Source organism: Geotrypetes seraphini, chromosome 10 (assembly GCF_902459505.1).
Source record: "Geotrypetes seraphini chromosome 10, aGeoSer1.1, whole genome shotgun sequence".
Lineage (NCBI taxonomy): Eukaryota > Metazoa > Chordata > Amphibia > Gymnophiona > Dermophiidae > Geotrypetes > Geotrypetes seraphini.
In genome coordinates, this window is record NC_047093.1 from 87,987,834 (window position 1) to 88,008,185 (window position 20,352).

The window sequence follows — 20,352 nt, forward strand, 5'->3', positions numbered from 1 at the left end:
CAGTCGGTGTTCCTGGAAAAGGTTAGTGAATCATGTCCCTTCCTACTTTGCATGCCATTTACCCTCATTTGCATGTGCGGATCAGAATCGGATCGGCCACGAGGTTAGTGAATTGGATCGGGGTCGCAAACCAATCGGTTTGCTTAGTGAATCTAGCCCTAAGACTTGTTATTTTACAGTTAATCCTACTTATCAGTAACTAGATCTTCTTGCATAAAATGAGGCCTGTGCTAAAATAACACACATCAGTGGTCTTAATGGTAGCCCTTGTTGATAACTGCACCCTTATAAGGCAATGCTACAACTGTGCACGTGTAGTTACAAAATTCATTCATGCATAAGTGCTGAGATAATTGGTACTTATACATGTACATACACAACACGCTATTCTATAAAATAGTGCATTGGTGCATTAGTGCCAGAGTATGGGACATGCACAGGCACATCGTCAAGTTATGTGTATAATTTACAGAATACTTTAAATTATGCACAGACCATAGTCTACTTAAGAACAAATATTTACACTTGTCATTGACCTGGTATAATAGCTTGTGTCTAACTTTAGGCCTTTCAATACCACTTCTGCTAGGATTCTATAACCCTATTTTGGCAAACAGATGCCATTATAAAATTGGCACTCAGCATTTACATATCTAACTAAAGGTTCACACCTATAGAATTGCCCCCTTACTGGATAAAGTAGTGTGGTTGCTAGGTTAGGCCATTTAAATGCATAGAATGACAAATAACTCAAAACAAAACATAACAAACATTTAGAAGCTGAAAGTTCCTCCCTCAGGTCAGAATGAAAGGAGTTTTAGCAGCTATCTAGTTAAAGAACATATTTAGTCCAATAAAAAGATAATCCCTTATATTTTTTATTTCCAAATATTATATTCTTTATTTCTAAATATTTATTTTAATTATATCGCCAAGACCTATTGGATACTGCGGTTAATAAAAATAATTCAGAAAGAAGGTAGCACTTACAGTAAAATAAGAGTATTGGACAGAGGGGTGTTTGTATGGGAGAGATCATTTTGCATGAACTCCACAAAAAATTCACAGGCTATCTTCTAAGAGGCTGATATGCTAACATGATTTCTGTTTCACTCTGGAACGAGCAGCAAACTCATGCATGAATTCAAGAGATAAAATAACAAAAGCGAAACAGAATGATTTGTAATAATAATACTAGTTTTCTGCCTCACATCACCATGTCTTTGGCAACCATCAGTAGATAACATCTTTAGTTTTATCATTTAATAGTGCCAAACCCATTCAGTGAACTGCCAATACAGGATTTCTGCGCTGACAATGTCTCTCTGAGATAAAGCCTGCCAGGCTTGTTAGCAATTAGGATATTTCCAACTAGTTATAACTTATGCAGTGCAGATCTGTAAAATAACATGCTCATAGCGTTGGATTAAGTCACTTTGGTATCCTTTTATTAAGTTGCAGTTAAAAAGTGGCCCTAGTGTACCCCTGTGCAAGTTCTTCCTGTGTGCTGAAGCCATTTTTAACCACAGTTGTAAAAATGGTCTTTTTCTGTTGGTTTGTTTTAATGGCCATGCACTAATGTTGCCATTAGTGCATGGCCATTAATAACATTCTGTGCTAACCGGTTAGCACATGGAATATAGTTAATCTAACTGATTAGTGCAGGAACACCCACTCCTTATTCCCAGACATGCCCCCTAAAAAGAAAAAAAATTAAAATATTTTTCAGCTCACAGTTAGGGTCAAAATCTATAAATGGCACCTAACTTGGTAGATACCTAGAAAAACAGCAGTTAACGCATGTCAAAGTTAGTCACTTTCTGTAGAATTGCACCTAGCAGGGCCTACATTGACTTAGATGCCATTAGGTGTATACACCTTAGGCGCTGGTATATTAAGTCAATGTTTTCTTGGCCTAAAATACCAGTGCCTAACGTAGGCCTAACCCAATCAACACCCAAACTCCACCCCTAACCATGCCTAGGCACCGTGGTGTAGACGCCTACATCGAAGAGGTAGGCACCTACCAGCAAATTAATTTTTTTAATCGTTTTTAATTGGTTTGTAATGGCACTTTTAATTATCAGTACCAATTAAGCAAATAAAAGGCGCCTAGATTGACTAGACTCGCTGATCTAGGCACCTAACTGAAGGCATCTTTTATAGAATCAGGGTCTTAGTGAGTGCACATTTGGCACATACTACAAGATGCCTGAGCATTTTATACTGTGTTAGGTGTGCACTGGTACCTATTGAAACTTAGTAAGAGGGCCCCTTTATAACATTATTTGATTATTATACAATGTGAATAGATTAGAAAACTCGGGACAATTCAGTCTTGAGCTAGAAACGGAAATGTTTAACTGTATTGTCTTGAAGGCAGAGTTTCGAGACCTCGAATTATATTTTATGCAAGTAGCTGACTAGAGCATCAATTTGCAAAAAAATTTATGTGCTTTCCTTTAGGTATCTAAGTTTTATAAAATTTTCAGATGACATTAAGGGCTCCTTTTACTAAGGTGCGCTAGCGTTTTTAGCACGCGCTACAATGCCCCGCGCGCTAATCCCGCGCTACATGGAAAATACTAACGCTAGCTCTATGGAGGCGTTAGCATCTAGCATGCATGGCAATGTAGTGCGCGCTAAAACCGCTAGTGTACCTTAGTAAAAGGACCCCTAAGTATTACATTTAGGCTTGCAATCCTTTTACCTAGTTTCAGGTGCCTAACGCTGTACGTCAAAATTGGAAACCTAACATTTTGCTCCACCCTAACTTCAACCACAGAGCCATCTAACTTTGTAGCTGCATATATCTGGATGCTAGTTTTGAAATTAACTTTGTCAGGTAGTCACAAATTATGAGTACTGTAAGTTGTCAGCCTAGAGGCCTATGGGAAATTATATCAATCTGACTCTGGCATGGGAAGGCAGATAGACCCTTAGTGCAGGGAGACTGTGTTAAGTATCCCTGATATGTTTTAAGTTTCCCTGATTGAATCATGACTAGCTAAAAGGTGTTAATGTCTGATTAAGAGGGTGCTTAGGACAATGGTGCACAGATCAAGCCAGAGACTTAATCCCATCACCATGCTTGCAGATGTCACACTCTCCTTTGTCAATTAAATTGACCATTGTCTCAAACAGTTTGCAAGTTCTAAACAGAAAAATACTGGGAGATACAATATTTTCTCTAGTCAGAATAAGATTCCAAGGTATAAAAGCCTGCTCTCTGCTCTATCAATGTCTCTTTTTCTATCAAGCTATCAGGAGAGGGGTCTTGGCCCTCTCTCTCTCTTTCTATCTAGCTATCTCTTGGCTCTTGGCTTGGCACTCTGGTTCTCTCTTGAGCTCTCTCTGTCTATCCTTCTCTTTATCTATGGAACACGAAACATCACCCCATCCCCCTCTCTCTCTCTCTCTGCCTTTCCCTGAAACTTCACACTTCCTTCTGGACTCTGTAAGGCAGCAAGACTGCTTTGCTCTCTGCTTAAGTGTAATGCTCTCTGCTTAATTGTAATGCTTATAAATATTACTTTTCTGTAAGACTATTTCTATAATATATATTCTTTATGCAAACACCTCTGGCTATGCCTTCTTTATTCTACTTTCTGGTGAGTCCTCGGTGAGGGAACTGAACCTGGGACCAGCGTTTATCAGGACGCCTTTCACTTAACCCCTCCAACCTAACATTGTGGGGGTGCGACCATCCTTACATTTTATGAAACTGACATTTGTCAGGGCCAGTTTGGATCCAAATGAACTGAAAGACAGCTACTAAGGCCTGGATTTTATAAACGGCACTTAGTGGTGCCTACATTGTAGGCACCACTTGGCGCGTTTGTCAATCAATCATTAGGTGCCATTTATAGAATCATGCCTAGCGGCGCCTACGTAGACTTAGGCATCACCAGATGTTCTAGACATCAGCACCACTCCATTAGGCCAGATTTTCAGTTGCATAAATTGGTGGCACCTATGTTGGACACCTAATGACTCCTAAGTCAACCACACTTATTCTCCGCCCCTAACCATGCCTTCTGTTTACGATAGATGTCATAAGGCGTCATTAGGTGTGGGACGGCACCTCCACTTAGGCGTCACTAGGCATCCCAAGAGTTTAGCACCAAACTCTTAAATTGTTTAATGTTGGGAGTTTTTGGGGATTGGCTGAAAACCAGCAAGGTCAAGTACCACACCGATTATGCCAATTAAAAGAAAAGGTTAGGCACGGATCCCACATTTAGGCAGCCTAGGCCGCCACAATTAGGATGCCTAGCAGTGCCTCATGTAAGCACTGTTTATAGACTATGGCCCTAAATATCTTCCCATATGAGACTGCAGCATTGCTGACCAGAATGAAACAATGGTATCCGTTTCCACCAGCTCTCCTTCAAACTTTTCTTGGGGGTATCCTCAAGGAGATGGGCATTTCCAAATGCACTCTCTTTGTCTACTAAGAAAGGTCTTTTTCTTCAAAGCATATGACTGTTCCCCAAATCCACTTTCTCCTGTGTCATAAGTTTGGTAGAGAAAGGGGGCTAATCCAATAGTCTCTAGGACGCTACCACTGGCCCCCAGGTCTTGCACTGACTTAAACCCTTTGAGAAGTGAATGTTAGGGAAACAGACCAGGGAGATAGTTGACTGAGGTAACTAATTTTAAAATAGTCACCTTGCAGCCCTCCCCAATACTTAACATTATAATGAAATTTATTTTTAGGGAATTTGTAAGGGTTAATTTTGGCCCTAAGATAAATAAGACGTGAGGATAAAGAAATCAACTGCCTGGCCTGGGAAGTCTATCAGCAGTTCTTCAATATCTCATAAAATGATGACCCGTTATTTCTTTTCCTGTTTGTATGGTTTTATGAAAATTTAATAAAAAAAAGTTTTTAAAAATGATGATCTCTTACGACATACAATATGCCATTCCAGAATGCACACAAAATCTAAATACATAAGACTTAGGAAAAGTAACTGGAGACACAGGTCAATATTTAATCTCTGTGGTTGGCATTCCTTTTAACTACTGGCTGTGGCATTTAAAGATACAAAGACCAAAAACAAGGAAGAAAAACCCCACAGTAAAAAATGCAACAGAGACAAAGTGGGGAAGAAATTCTACACATCAACCAGAGATAAAATAAAATTTATTTAATACAAGCAAACTGGATACAATGCAAACATTCTATGCTGTCTTAAAATAGTGTGTTAAAACCAATCTATCTTGCAGACCTGGCACGGTCCATGTTTCAGCTTTAAAAGCCTGTTTCAGGGGTACAATGAACATCCCGATAGTTGGTGATCTAACAACACGAACAGATAATTATCTAATAACACAATGAATTAAAGGACTATATGTTTAAAATGTGAGACTAACATCTCTCTTGCACGAGAAATATGCAGAGTTTTGCTGAGGAACTGCGTGGCTATTTTCATTGTATCCCTGAAGCAGGCTTTCAAAGCCGAAACATGGACCATGTTGGGTGTGAAAGATATGGTCTGCAAGATAGACTGGTTTTAGCATTTTATGACAACGTAGAATTTTATGACAACTGGTTGATGTGTAGAGTTCCTTCCCCACTTCTTCTCTGTTGCATTCAAAGATACACCTGAATATTCAGTGCCAGCTGATATTTGGATATTGGAGCTGAACATCTGGGTACAGAGGTGGTGGCCAACATTATCCAGATACTACAGTAGCGATACTTAGTACCAGTATCTAAGCATTTAGGACAGCGTTTTTGATTTTTTAAGTTGCCTAGTTAGCTATTTCGATACTGGCATAGAATATCGTCAATAACTGGTTAAATTCAGACTCCTCCTCTAAACCACCATCGCACTAAGAAATTGTCGACAAATCGTTGATACTATTCATATGGAAGACCTATTGTGATATCTTATAATTTTGATAGTATTGGTTGTTAATATTTTTGCTTTTAGGTTATTGATGTATTTTTGATTTTGTTTGACGTCTATTTTATTGTGTCTATTTTAATTTTGTAACCTGCTAAGATTTTATGATAGTATGGTCTATACAATAAATAAATAAACTATCCAGATAGTGCTGCAGCAATCTGCAGGAAATTTTACTGGCACTGTCTAAATATTGCTGAATACTCTGGTATGGTCCCAGTCAGTGACAATTATTTAGGTAGGGGAAGGGGTAAAACATGGACCTGACGGACCTCGCGGATCTAAACCCGCACGTCCTTAAAAATCTGAGGTCCATGCCACTTGTAGTTAGTTTCTGGCTCTGACAGACCTCGATGACAATTTAGCGCTGACGGATCTGTCTTAGCTTAGGGAGGGAAAAGTATTAGGATCCGTCAGCGCTAAAATGTCACCGAGGTCTGTCAGAGCCAGAGACTACTTTGCTGGTAATAATTGAATGTTTATAGAGCCCGGACGTTTGGGCTGGGTCCCCGCCACTGGTATCTTTTGCAAGAGAGATTTTCTGCAAAAGTTCATTAAGGGGAATGGTTTTAGTTTCTGGCTCTGACAGACCTCGGTGACATTTTAGCGCTGATGGATCCTAATACTTTTCCCTCCCTAAGCTAAGACAGATCCATCAGTGCTAAATTGTCATTGAGGTCTGTCAGAACCAGAAATTAATTACAAGTGGCACGGACCTCAGATTTTTAAGGACGTGCGGGTTTAGATCTGCGAGGTCCGCGTTTTACCCCTTCCCTCTAGGTAGGAACACATGCTACATGGGTAAGTGCCCCTGAATATTGGACCATCAGAATATAAAATTTGCAGAGGAGAACATAGTTTGATTTAAATGTGGTTGGAGAGGATCTTATTATAAATTCAACCTGGGCTAGGGCAACTTATTCAATTTTATATCTAACATAGGGGGTCCTTTTATTAAGGCGCGCTAACCGATTTAGCGCACACTAAATGCTAAGGCGCCCATAGAATATAATGGATGCCTTAGCATTTAGCGCGCGCTAATCTTTCGCACACGCTAAATCAGTTAGTGCGCCTTAATAAAAGGACCACGTAGCAGGCACATCCATTCAGTCAGGTTTTCAGGATATGCAAAACAAAAATGCATGAGATAGATTTGCATATTCTGCCTCCTTGATATATAAATCTATTTTGTGCACATTCATTGTGCATATCTTGAAGCCTGACTGGTTGGATGTGCCCAGAGGACTGGTTGAAAAGCACCAATCACCCTTTTTAAAGAAATCTTGTTTTTAGTGGAAATATCAAGAAAGAGAAAGAACCTAAATAACTTGTTCTGCCACAAAACTAGAGAACTGTTTTGCTCTAGCAATCAGATAGCAAAGCCAAAAGTGCAATACAATACATTGGAAGGAGATATATGAACAGAGAAGAGGAAACACCTATTTAACGTTGGGTTTTACTAAACTGCAGAAGAGCTTCTTACTGCGAGCCAGCAAGGTAAATGCTCCAACACTTATAGGAACTGAATGAACGTCAGAGCATTTGTCTCACTGGCATGTGGTAAGAAGCTCTTCCACACTGTAGTAAAAGAAGCCCTAAGAGAGAAACATCTCTGCAGAAATATGTCATCTTATCCTTTCCCAGATATCTGCACATGTAAAGGTCACATGCAAAGAAACCAAACTCAGTCTACCTGCATAGCTCATATAATTGTTGTATGGAGTATCGGTGAACCTCCGGAAGCCACACGTGTCATTTCCAGGACCTGGGTCCCCACACAGTTTATATTTTGGAGCTGGATTCGTATCATGGCAAAGGTCTCCAGTTTCAAAAGAAGCGGTAGTCTCCATACACGGGTCACTGCAGGATAAGATTTCAGATATACCACGGAAAATATGGTAGAGCCCCAAACTGTGCCCGATCTCATGAATCATAGTGTGGGTATGGCCAGGGATGCCATAAAAAGATGGGTTCAGAATAATGCCACCTAAAATGAAAAAAGGGAGAGCTGTTGAATTTTTTTTCAGTTTTTTTAATGACCTCTAAAAGCAGATGCACGGAGGAGGGTTTGAGGTGCAGATCCAACACTTAAAGAAAGAACAGCTTTTAGGCAATTTACACTACATAACATAAACACATTGTGGTTTCAGCAGGTGTAAGAGGTTGGCTTATTTTTTTAATATTGTTGCCAAGTATTCTTTGAAATCTCTCGGCTCCTAATACTAGCTCACATTGTTTATACAGGCTTTCAACATTACAGATTTCAGCTTGTTCCATGTCAACAAACTATGGTTTTACAAACACTGAGGTCTAATATAGGGTGATCATTGAAAATGGTAGCATTATCGTTCACAATTGCAATCTTCCATCTTAGGGCTTGAAAAAAAATTTTGTGGAAGGGGAAGGTCACACCATGAGGGTAATATAAAAGTTATTAAAAGGAATTATGAAGAAATAAAAACAAGTTATGACTAAAGACACCCGTTAAAATATAAGCAGCATGGGCATGCCTGGAACTCAAAGGCTGAAATACTTTGTGTGGGCGTGCAATGAAAAAATACAAGAGAAAATATATTTCTAATAAAACATTAGTATTGTTGTGATTTGGTACTTGATACAGCTCAGGAATCACTGATTCTATTACGGAGTTCCTTGAACTGGTCTGTAAGCAATAACTTTATTCCAGTATTCAAGTTTACATTTGGGGGGAGGGGAGTTAAGATAAGATTTTACAATTTCTCATTTTTTTGCAATACAATACTCAGGAGAGTAGGAGTACTTGTCCACAATCATCCTCCCTTTCTATGGGATTAATTGGGTAGATCTAGCTCTGATATCCTTCTTTCCAAAGTTCCACACCTCAAGAAACCCACACTAACATTTTATTTTTCTTCTGGGGAGTAGAAGCATTCTGTTCAGCATTTTTTTTTTTAAATGCACTCATTATTTGGCATTTAATTTTTTAAAAAATATCATGCCAAGATACGTCTTTTTGGCTTCCCAGAAGTATGTTCACATTCTTTATCAAGTTAAGTTTTGGGATTGGTCACAAAAATGAAGACGCTATGAACACCATCACAAAGTGTGACTCTCCCCAACCCCCATGACTACTTAAAGAATGGTTCCTAGTGACCTATTCTTTGGCAGTATTTAAGAATTTCATATAGTGATTTCCTAGGATCAATATTCACTGTACAGAGTTGTAACATTTCATGTTTAAGGTTTAAAAAAAAATATTTTATGCAGCTGCAGTGGAAGCAAGCCAGCTTGGAAAGAGTGTCCAAATCTCAGATGAGTTCAGCTGGACCATGCAATGCATCCATGCTAAGTGCAGACCTACCGCTAGCTGTTCAACTTCTATGGACTGCTACAAAGAATTAAAAATACAATGCAACAGGAATGGGTTCTACTGTGCATTGTTCTTTTGTAATTTTCAAGCATTTTAATTGTGTGCTGAAAGCTCTGTTACAAAATCCACAGGTGTGTTGCTCTAGTTCTGAAAAGGAAAGTACTGTACAAGCATACTTTCACTTTTAAAATTGCCCCAGGGGAAATAAAAATACCAACAGAGATTTGCTCATGCTTGTTCTTTGGGCACTTTTTCCTTTGAAATCAACAAGTGTAGATTTGATAATGCAACCTACGCATGTTATTTCCCCCCTCCTCCCCAAAAAATTGAAATATGCCCTTAGGAATGCATCTTTGATACTCAACTCTAAGTAGACATGGCTTGGATCCACACAGTATACAATTCATGTGGGTAAGGCTACATACATTTTTCTCAAATAGGCTCGCAATGCAGGCAACAAGTTCTGAAAATTGTTATCCCCTACTGCTTGCCATTTGTTCTGACATTTCATTTAACATTGGCATATACTTGCCACATTGTTCATATTTGGTGCAGAAGTACATGACCCCAAGACAGGTCTTCTCTTAGTCATGGCTATCTGAACAGCACAGTTCCAATCCAAAGGTGGGTGATGGCTCCAAATAGGTCCATCAAGCTTGGTAACCTGTTTCCAACAGTGGCCAACCCAGGTCCCAAGTACCTAGCTAGATCCCAAGAAGTAAAACACAGACAGCGGGAGGCAGCACGCTTAAGTCCCACCGTCAGTGCTGAGCCCAGATATTGTATGCTGGGCAATTTCTGGTGACTAGTACTGAATATACGGTTTCATTTTTGACTGCGGCAACTTAGCTGGTTAAGTCGATATTCAGCACTAACCAACTAAGTGCTTAGTGGTCAAAGATAGGCCCAATATTTAGGTGGTCTATTTTGACTGCTAAACTTAGGCAGTTAGCACTAAATATTCATGCAACATAGCTGGTTAGAAGCTAGCCACTAAGGCCCAGATTCTCAAACCGGCGTTGATTTTCTAGGCACCAGAAGGCACCCATATCGCCTTTAAAATCGCCATCCAAATGGGGGTTTTAACTGAGATTTCAGGTGCATACTGGTGCCTAGAAAATCGGCACTGGAATCATGCCTGCACAGGTCAAATGCAAAAGTAGGCATGGCCAACGCCGGAAGTGGCGTTAGGCAGCCTAAAGCACCTACGTAGGTGTGGTTTGTGTGAAGACAGGCACAAGAAATGTTGGCTACATTTCCGTTGCCTATCTTTCGCATCAGCGTGATTCCAAAACCAGCGCCAATGCGTGATTGACATATGATCAGCAGCAACTCTTAAGGCAGCTGCCAATATTGGCACCGGTTCAAGAATCCAAGCCTAAGCACTAAAATTCAGTGGAGAAAACCAGTTATCTTCCACTGAATTTAGTGCATAGCTGGCTAAGCGCAATTAAAGCACAGTTACTTACCGTAACAGGTGTTATCCGGGGACAGCAGGCAGATATTCTCACATGTATGTGATGTCATCCACGGAGTCCGGTATGGACAGTGGTAAAAGTGCATTGCTAATTTAAGATATTAAAAACTTGGCGACTGCCCACCACGCTTGCATGAGTGCCCTCCTGCATAATGCCAGCTCGCAGTACATCAGTTCCATAAGCAAGATAAGAAGCCAACCAGGGGAGGTGGGAGGGATGCGAGAATATCTGCCTGCTGTTCCTAGATAACACCTGTTACAGGAAAAGCAGGCAACATATTCTCACATGTGGGACTCCTTAGCTTATTATAATGGGATGGAGGGAGAATTGGCCATGGAGGCAGATTGGCCAAAATGACCATCTCATCTGGAATAGGCTTCTGAACAGTAGTAAGATGTGAATGTGTGAATTGAGGACCAAGTAGCTACTTTGCAAATTTCATCAGCGGGAGTGGAATATAAGAAAGTTACTGATGCTGCTATAGATCGGTCTTTTGTGTGTTGCAGCACATCATTCGAGCTGCAGCCTGAGCATAACAGAAGGAAATATAGGCCACTAACCATGTGAAAATAGTTATCTTGGTTTTAGGGAGGCTCAATCTGTTAGGATCAAAAAAGATGAACAGTTGACATGAAGCCCTGTGTGGCTTAATCCTTCATATGTAATAAACCAAGGCTTGCTTTTAGTCCAAAGTGTGTAGAGCTGTTTCTCCAGGATGAAAATGAGGCTTTGGAAAAACAAACAAACCCTGGAAGCACAATGGATTGATTCAGGTGAAATTCTGTGACTACTTATGGTAGGAATTTAGGATGGGTCCTGACAACCACCTTGTCATGATGAAATACTGTGTACGGTGGATCAGAAACCAATGCTTGAAGTTCACTCACTCAACAAGTGGAAGTAATAGAGATCAAGAAGACCACTTTTGAAGTGAGAAACTTAAGATGAGTAGATGCCAGTGGTTCAAATGGTGGCTTCATCAAATTGTTGAGAACTACATTAAGATCCCAGACAACTGGAGGTGGTTTGAACGGAGGTTTGGAGTTAAAAAGTCCTTTCATAAACCTGGAAACAAGCGAATGAGTGGCCAGAGGTTTATTGTTGGCAGGAACATGGAAAGCACTAACAGCACTGAGGTGAACTCTGACCAAAGTGGTCTTAAGTCCAGAATTGGATAAATGGAGAAGATAATCCAACATTGAAGGAAGAGAAGAGGAGGAAGCATCTTGGTCAAGGAGAGTACACAACAAATTGAAGCATGTCCATTTATGTTGATAGCATAGCTGAGTAGGTTTTCTGTAAGCAACTATAATGGCTTGTACTGAACTATAATGGCTTGTCTGCTGAAGTCAGACTGAGAGGTACCAAGCTGTTAGGTGTAGAGATTGCAGATTGGGATAATCATTCTAAAGATGGCGCCGGGTTAGGTTGTTGTTCTGGTGCCTCCTGTCTTTTTCTTTTTCCTTGTTTTTGTTTATTTCCCTTTTTTTGTTTTTTGTTATTTAGCATCATTATTTCTTTTTACTTTTCTTTAATATTTTCCTAGTTTTTTCAATTAATTTTGATATTTAATAAGAATTATTTTAATCCTGGGGACTACTATCTTTTCCAGCAGTTTAGCTCGAGTCTAACAGTCCAGATGGCCCTCTTACCTGCCTGCTGTTGCTTAACATAGAAACATAGAAACATAGAAGATGACGGCAGATAAGGGCCATAGCCCATCAGGTCACCCCCAAGTCTACTATCCTAGGGATCCCACTCCTGGTGACAGGTTCCCTTGGCTTAACCCTCTAAGGGATCCCACTGGGCATCCCATTTGCTTTTAAATTCTTGCACACTGTTTGCCTCAATCACCTGCACCGGGAGCTTGTTCCAAGGATCAACCACTCTCTCGGTGAAGAAATATTTCCTGGTGTCGCCATGAAATTTCCCACCCCTGAGTTTGAGCAGATGCCCTCTTGTGGCTGAGGGTCCTTTGAGAAAGAGAATCTCTTCTTCCATCTCGATACAGCCGGTAATATACTTAAACGTCTTGATCATGTCTCCTCTCTCCCTAAGTTCCTCGAGTGAGTACAGCCGCAAATTTTTCAGCCTTTCCTCGTACGATAGATCCTTGAGCCCCGAGGCCATCCTGGTGGCCATCCGTTGCACCGACTCTACTCTCAGCACATCTTTTCGGTAGTGAGGCCTCCAGAATTGCACACAGTATTCCAAATGAGGTCTCACCATGGCTTCAGATTTGTTGTTGGGGGGGATGCTGACTCCAGCTGTACCGGCAGTTTGTCTTTGTTGGCGCTGGCAAAGCTCCGGTTTCACCAAGCTCCCTTATATGCTGGCGGCAGCTATGCCATCGGATGCAGTGCTGAGAGGTCGGCGATGGTTGTACGTTGCTTCCCTGCGGGTGGTGTCTGCGTTGCTGGCAATGATCTGCCTTCTCTCCTCTCTGCCGCTGTCCTCGGCCTGCTGAGCTGTGTTCTCTGGATGTCTGCAGCTGTCTCTGCTGGGTCGGCTGTGAGCGGTTGGGGTGTTGGCTTCCTGCTTCACCCACAGGAGAGGGTCCTGTTTCTGGCCTGGGCCGTATCGTGGAGAGACCTGCAGTCAATGGCGTTCTGGCTGCTGAAGCGGCTGATCGTTTGGGGTGCGGAGGTTTTTGATGCTGAGGATTGCCCCTAGTAGTTGGAGATCTCGATGTTGCTGGTTCACCTGTGGCCTCTGTGGACTTCTAATATCTAATATCAGGTGTGCTGGCGAGGATCGGCTGGCACCTACAATTGATGCACTGAGGACAATTGTGGACATTTCAAGCTGGACTTCTGTTTAAACTGTTTTGATTTTATTTTCAATTTTATTTTTCCAGTTTAAGAATTATTTTTATTTTCATTCCCTTGTTTTTACCCCTTAGTTTTATTTCATCATTTAAATTTCCCCAGAATTCTATTGTTTAATGGTTCCTTCCTTCTACTCTATTCCCTCTCTCTACTCTTTCCATCCTTCTAAAGTCCTCCCTACCCTTCATCTAAACCCTTCCTATGTAACGTCGCCTAGAGCTTGTACAGGTTATGTGCAAAGAAATAAAATGTAAAAAAGATCCTTGACTCTGAGTGAGCAGAGATGGAAATATCTGTAAAGGTATTGGATCCTTGGAACCCAACTGAAGCAGAAGGGAGAACCAAGGTTGTCTGGGCCACTGAGGAGCTATCAGGATCATGATGGATGATTCTTGCTTTAGCTTGACCAAGTCTTGAGAATGAGAGGGATTGGCAGAAATGCATAACAGAACTTGTTTGTCCAATCCAGAAGAAATGCATCTGCTTCGTGACGATGAGGAGAGTACTATCTGGAGTAGAATTGAGACAATTTGTGGTTGTGGGACGATGCAAACAGGTCTATCTGAAGAGTCCCCCATAGTGAGAAGATAAGGCACAAGACTTTGGAGTTGAGAATCCACTCATGTGGCTGAGGCTATCTGCTGAGCTTGTCAGCTAGAGCACTATTCTTCAATCGCCGGTCTGCGCAAGGCCGGCAAGATTAAGGTGACCATAGGTCCCATTTTCAGACTTCCTGTCCCATTGTCCCCACACACAGCTTCGGGACAGTGTCCTGAAGCTGTGCTCGGGGACAACGGGACAGGCAATCATTTCCTGTCCCTACCTGTCACGCGCAAAAAAAAAAAAAAAAACCCTCCTTCCTTTCCCCGGGTCGGCTGCTATCTTACCGCTCTGCTGCTGCTGCTAAAGCCAACAGGAAGTCTTCTTTCCGACGTCAATTCTGACGTCGGAGAGGACATTCTGAGCCAGCCAATCACTGATGTCGGAAAGAAGACTTCGTGTCGGCTTTAGCAGTAGCAGCAGCAGGGCAGTAAGATAGTAGCCGATCCGGGGAAAGGAAGGAGGGAGGCTTTTTTTTTTTTTGCGCGTCAGGAAGGGAAGGAGGTAGGCAGGCAAGCAGGCTGGCTTTGGCCAGGGAGGGAGGGAGAGAGGTAGGCAGGCTGGCTTGGGGAGTGGGGGTGGGACAAAGTGTGGAAGGCAGTGAGAGGGACATAGGAAGGAGGCACTGGGGGCACTAAAGACAGGACGGAGCACTAAGGACATGGGAATGAGGCACTGGGGGCACTAAAGACATGGGAAGGAGGCACTGGGGGCACTAAAGACATGGGAAGGAAGCGCTTGGGGCACTAAGGACATGGGAATGAGGCACTGGGAGCACTAAAGACATGGGAAGGGGGCACTAAAGATATAGGAAGGGGCACTAAGGACTTGGAAAAGAGGGATTGGGGGCACTAAAGACATGGAAAGGAAGCACTGGGGGCACTAAAGACAGGAAGGGGCACTAAGGACATGGGAAGGAGGCACTGGGGGCACTAAAGACATGAGAAGGAGGCACCGGGAGCACTAAGGACATAGGAAGGAAAGAGGGAGGGAATAGAAAAGGACAATTCTTGGGCCTGAGTGCAGAAAGAAAGAAATGAAAGAAAGGATACACAGACAGAAGGAAACGCAACCAGAGACTCATGAAATCACCAGACACAAAGGTAGGAAAAATGATTTTATTTTCAATTTAGTGATCAAAACGTGTCAGTTTTGAGAATTTATATCTGCTGTCTATATTTTGCACTATATTTGTCTATTTTTCTATAGTTACTGAGGTGACCGAGCTCGCGGAGAAGGGGCGAAAACTGGGTTTTTAAATTTTAGTCCTAGTAGTTTGCCAGTCCACAAAATAATTATTTTATTTCTGCTGGTCCACGGGTGTAAAATGGTTGACAAACACTGAGCTAGAGTATTCTTTTTCCCTTGTACATATATGGTTTTGAGGAATATGTTTCGAGCAGTTCCAAATGTGCTCAGCTTCTTGACACAGAGGAAGAGAGCCCGTTCCCTCCTGTTTGTTGATATAGTGCATGGTTACTTGATTGTCTGTTCAAACGAGGACTTGGTTGGAAAGACTCTCTTGAAAGGTCTTTAGAGCATTTCAAATTGCTCGCAGCTGTAACAGGTTGATGTGGATGTTTTTTCTTGAGCAGACCATCGACCTTGTGTCCTGAGACTATCCAGGTGAGCTCCCCAAGCATATATGGATGTGTCTGTGGTAAGCACTCTATGGTGTGGAGGAATGTGAAACAGTAAACCCTGCAGAGATTGGCAAAGAGGTGAGGTGACTGTGATCCTTCAGGATAATGGATCGAGAGCTTGAGATCATTGAGATGCTAGGGTCTACTGAGCTGATCTGAGATGAAGTCTAGTGAAGGGGATAACATCAACTGTGGATGCCATGTGACCTATGAGTCACATCATTTGTTTTGCTGAGATAGTTTGCAAAGTGGAGACCTGATTGCAAATATGAAGTAAGGTGTCTTGTCTTTGTTGAGGTAAAAAAAAAACCCATAAAAAGTGATATCAAGTAGGGCTCCTATGAATTGCAGCAGTTGAGAGTGTTGACGCTGCAACTTGGGGAAGTTGACTTTGAACCCTAGAAGCTGGAGACAATTGTGTTGCCGAGTGGTCTGCTTGAGGAGATTTAGCTTATATTGGCCAATTCTCCACATATGGCAACACTTGAACCCCATGAGTACAGAAGGTTGCTGCCAAGACCACTGGGTACTTAGTGAATACTCTTGGAGAAGAAGCAAGACTGAATGGCAGAACTTTATATTGGAAGTGTTGATGAGCTATTCGAAAACACTGAAAATTTCTGTGATCATGATGTATGATATGTGTGTGTAGGCTTCTTTGAGGTCTAGAGAGCACAGCCAATCATTTTGTTCTAGAAGTGGGTATAGGGTCACTAAAGATAGCACACAAAACTTTTCTTTGATTAGATATTTGTTTAAGGCTTGGAGGTCGAGAATTGGACAAAGACCTCCCATCTTCTGTGGAATTAGGAAATACCTGGAGTAGAATCCCTGATTTTTCTGGGAAGGGCCAATAGGCCTATAAAAGAGCTAGGTTTAGTGCACGGGAGCAATTGTTACAGTATAAAAATAAAAATGACAATAACGATTCTATAGCATGTGTGCTATGTTTTTCAGGTATATCTCAGCGATTGGGGAGAAAAATCAAAAGCCTGTGGCCTATGTTACAAACTAAGAAAAATTGCCAGAACTTGGACTGTAAAATAGCGTTTTCACGCAATAGAAATTTGAAAGATCTGTTATATCCCTCTGATGTATGGTCAATGAACGAAATAGGGAGGGGGGGCTTGTTTCGCTGCAATCATTGTACAGCTTGTCTGTTAATGTGTAAAGGAGATCAAATCTGCATACCTAGAAGAAAAATTATAACAATTACATTTGCAGCCACTTGTGAAACTATTGGTGTGGTATATGCAATACTTTGCCCATGTGATCTATGCTACAAAGGTCATACTGCAAGGTGTTTAAAAACAAGATTAATTGAACATCACTCTAATATCGCCCATAAAAGACATAAAAGACAGGTAGATGTACTTATATGGCATTGTGCTGAAAAAAATCACTCTTTTGAAGACTTCCGATGTTTTGTGATAGATCATATCCCTGTGACAGCACGCCATGGTGACGTGAAGACCATACTTCATCAAAACGAATAGAGATCTATATTCTTTTTAAATACCATCTGGCCCAATGGACTTAGGGCTCCTTTTACCAAGATGCGTAGGGCCTTAATGCGCGGAATAGCGCATGCTAAATTGCCACGTGCGCTAGACCTTAATGCCAGCATTGAGCTGGCGTTATTCTAGAAGCGTACTGTGCAGTTTAGCGCATGATAATTTTGTGCGTGCGCTAAAAATACTAGGGCACCATATAAAAGGAGCCCTTAATCAGAAATTGGAGTGGTGTGCATTTTACTAGTTTTGATTTTTGACCTGGTATTTTTGTTTTTGTAAAACTGGTTTGAATTCCGGCGGAAATGACGTCATGTAGCCAGAAGCTTAAATCTAAGTGCCATTCTGAGCTATAGAGTGAACGGAGCAGGGGAGAATGGGAACCTCCCTGATGCAGCCACTGGTTGGTGAAACATGAGCCTTGTTGGATGTTAACAGCTAGTTCCTTATCTACATTCCAATGTGAAATTTGCTATAGTGGAAGATCGACTCGCAGGACTGAGCATGAAATGCTAATTGTGGTCATCGATGAAGATAAGTGAACTGTTCTTTTTATTTTGTTCCTTGTGCACAGTGGTGGGATTTTTCCCATTTTGAAAAATTACAGATTGAAAATTTGTGGAGTTTTTTGCCTATGATACAGAATTAGAACGGCTAAAAAACTCATTGGGTTGCCGTCTGCATATTAGTAGTAGTTGAGGCTTTTTCTCCACTGAATTTAAATGATTTTTCAGGGGGTACCCCCCACCACTTGGCTAATAACATTCTTAACAAATTTTGAATTTACATTTTGTTAGTATTCTTGAGAGACGTTTGAATACCTATGTGATGTAAATGCACATGAATCGAGCCTCTTTCATTTGAAAGGAAGCTCCGGAAAGATTGGGCATAGGTTGAAGTTAGGAGTAATCTCAGCAAATACTTTTTTACAGAAAGAGTGGCAGATGTGTGGAACAGTCTCCTGGAAGAGGTGGTGGAGACAGAGGCTGTGTCTGAATTCAAGAAAGCCTGGGACAGGCACATGGGATCTCTTAGAGAGAGGAAGAGATAACGGGCAGATGGGCAGACTGGATAGGCCATTTGGCCTTTATTTGACATCATGTTTCTATGTCTTGAACTACCAATGAAAAAGGTCCATTAGATTTGATAGACTGCATTGTATCTAAGATAACAAAACGATGTACAATGAGCTAAATCTAAATAAATAAGACATGATATATGCAGTGAAGGAAAACTAGAGATGAAATGGGGGATCTATTGCACTGAAGCACAAAGCGATTGGGAAGACTCAGTGAACCTTATGGTTCTTATCTGCTATATTTGTTTCTATAGTAGGCTTAGTTAGAAAGAACACGAAGTACCTTAACACGTAAAAAGCCCTGAGCTATGGAGAAAATAACCATGTTCTGTACACTGTAGAATATTTTTAATGAAATACAACTTAGCCCTGCGTTCCTCTAACCCTTACAAGGTATGCACAACGAGCTGATGTCTTGCAAAATAACTTCAATTAAAGGTGAAATATTTTCAGCTTCAGATCACTTAGAAATATCATAATATGTTTTTGAGTGCACAACCTAGTATTTTCCTGATTGTAAGCCAACAGCTAGGAATCATGGCTTTTTTTCCAAGTCATATAATACTACGACTGGAATGATAAGAAATGAAATCCAAACTGTAGACAGGCACCCTTTCCTAACTTTTTTTTATCTGTTTTTAACAAGTTATATTATAACTCACCAAGATGGGTCAAGGCTTCTTTATCCCAAGGCCAGGTGGCCACTCCAGCCAGCTCCTCTTCAGATGAGTTAGCAAAGAAGATATTAAGGTGTGTAGATCCATCCAGTCTGAGAAGGTTCTTTAATTCACTGACATCCAAATATGCCCTGCAAAAGAGATACAATTTTTTTTTTTAATGTCATGTTCACAGCTGTGATAGAGAACATGTTGAACGATCCTTATGCCCCCTAGCCAGGGAAACTAGCCAGACCTGCTCTTGTACATTCAGCACTAGAAAATATATGATTGAGGACATAAGTCTCATTCAGATATGACCCCGTGTTTATATCAGAGTTGTGCTGGATAACAAGATAAACCACATTCAAGGACTGTTCTTTAGAAAATATAAATCAATTTTTACCAGTCTCATAAAACTAGAGTTTAATCTGTTTTGTGCTTATAAACAAAAAGCATGTGTATACAAACAAAAGATAATATGCTGGGTGATATAAAAGATCATACAAGAGCATTCGGAAGTGAAAATGGCTGATCTATGGAAATAGCTGAGAGGTTCTTTCAAGTTCTGGTTGAGATATTTGGATTTGGAAGCTAGAGTGCCATCAGCATTTGCCATTTTTAAAATTTCATAGTTGGTTAACTAGGCAGCCACTAGCATTTGGGCTCAGCTGCCATTGGTTCAAATTCACATTAAGTCTAGTAGTGAATGACTTAGAACAGTGGGGGTCAAAGTCCCTCCTGGAGGGCCGCAATCCAGTCGGGTTTTCAAGATTTCCTCAATGAATATGCATGAGATCTATTAGCATACAATGAAAGCAGTGCATGCAAATAGATCTCATGCATATTCATTAGGGAAATCCTGAAAACCGAACTGGATTACGGCCCTCCAGGAGGGACTTTGACACCCCTGACTTAGAAGAATCAAAACTGATTCATAGTTTATCCTGATATGATACCTATTGACAAATAATCTTCTTCTCCCATCCCAAATGAAGTTCTGATGTCCATCCACTAGCAAACAAAGCTTCTAATATTTGATCAGGTAAGTTTTATAACCACTATACATGTGACATTAACATCTCAAATCATCTGTCTTGGGCCCTCTCCTTTTCTCCATTTATGCCCACTCCCTTGGTGCACTGATTTCCTCCCATGGTTTTCAGTATCACCTCTATGTCAATGACTTCCAGATCTAATTCTCCATACCAGATACCTCTAAAGGAATCCAGGCCCAGGTCTCAGCCTGCCTGTCCAACATTGCTGCTTGGATGCCTTACCGCCATCTACAACT

At 41.2% G+C, this 20,352-nt stretch overlaps 1 protein-coding gene across 3 annotated transcripts in view; it reads right to left on the reverse strand.

Moving 5' to 3' along the window:
• PAPPA (pappalysin 1) overlaps positions 1-20,352 on the reverse strand; it is a 644,537-nt gene that overhangs the window by 453,735 nt on the left and 170,450 nt on the right. For all 3 annotated transcript variants that reach the window (XM_033961720.1, XM_033961721.1, XM_033961722.1), the window contains exons 3-4: positions 19,065-19,210; positions 7,609-7,902 (exon numbers count right to left, since the gene is read on the reverse strand). In XM_033961720.1, the coding sequence (XP_033817611.1) occupies positions 7,609-7,902; positions 19,065-19,210 (440 nt within the window). The remainder of the gene's footprint in view (positions 1-7,608; positions 7,903-19,064; positions 19,211-20,352) is intronic.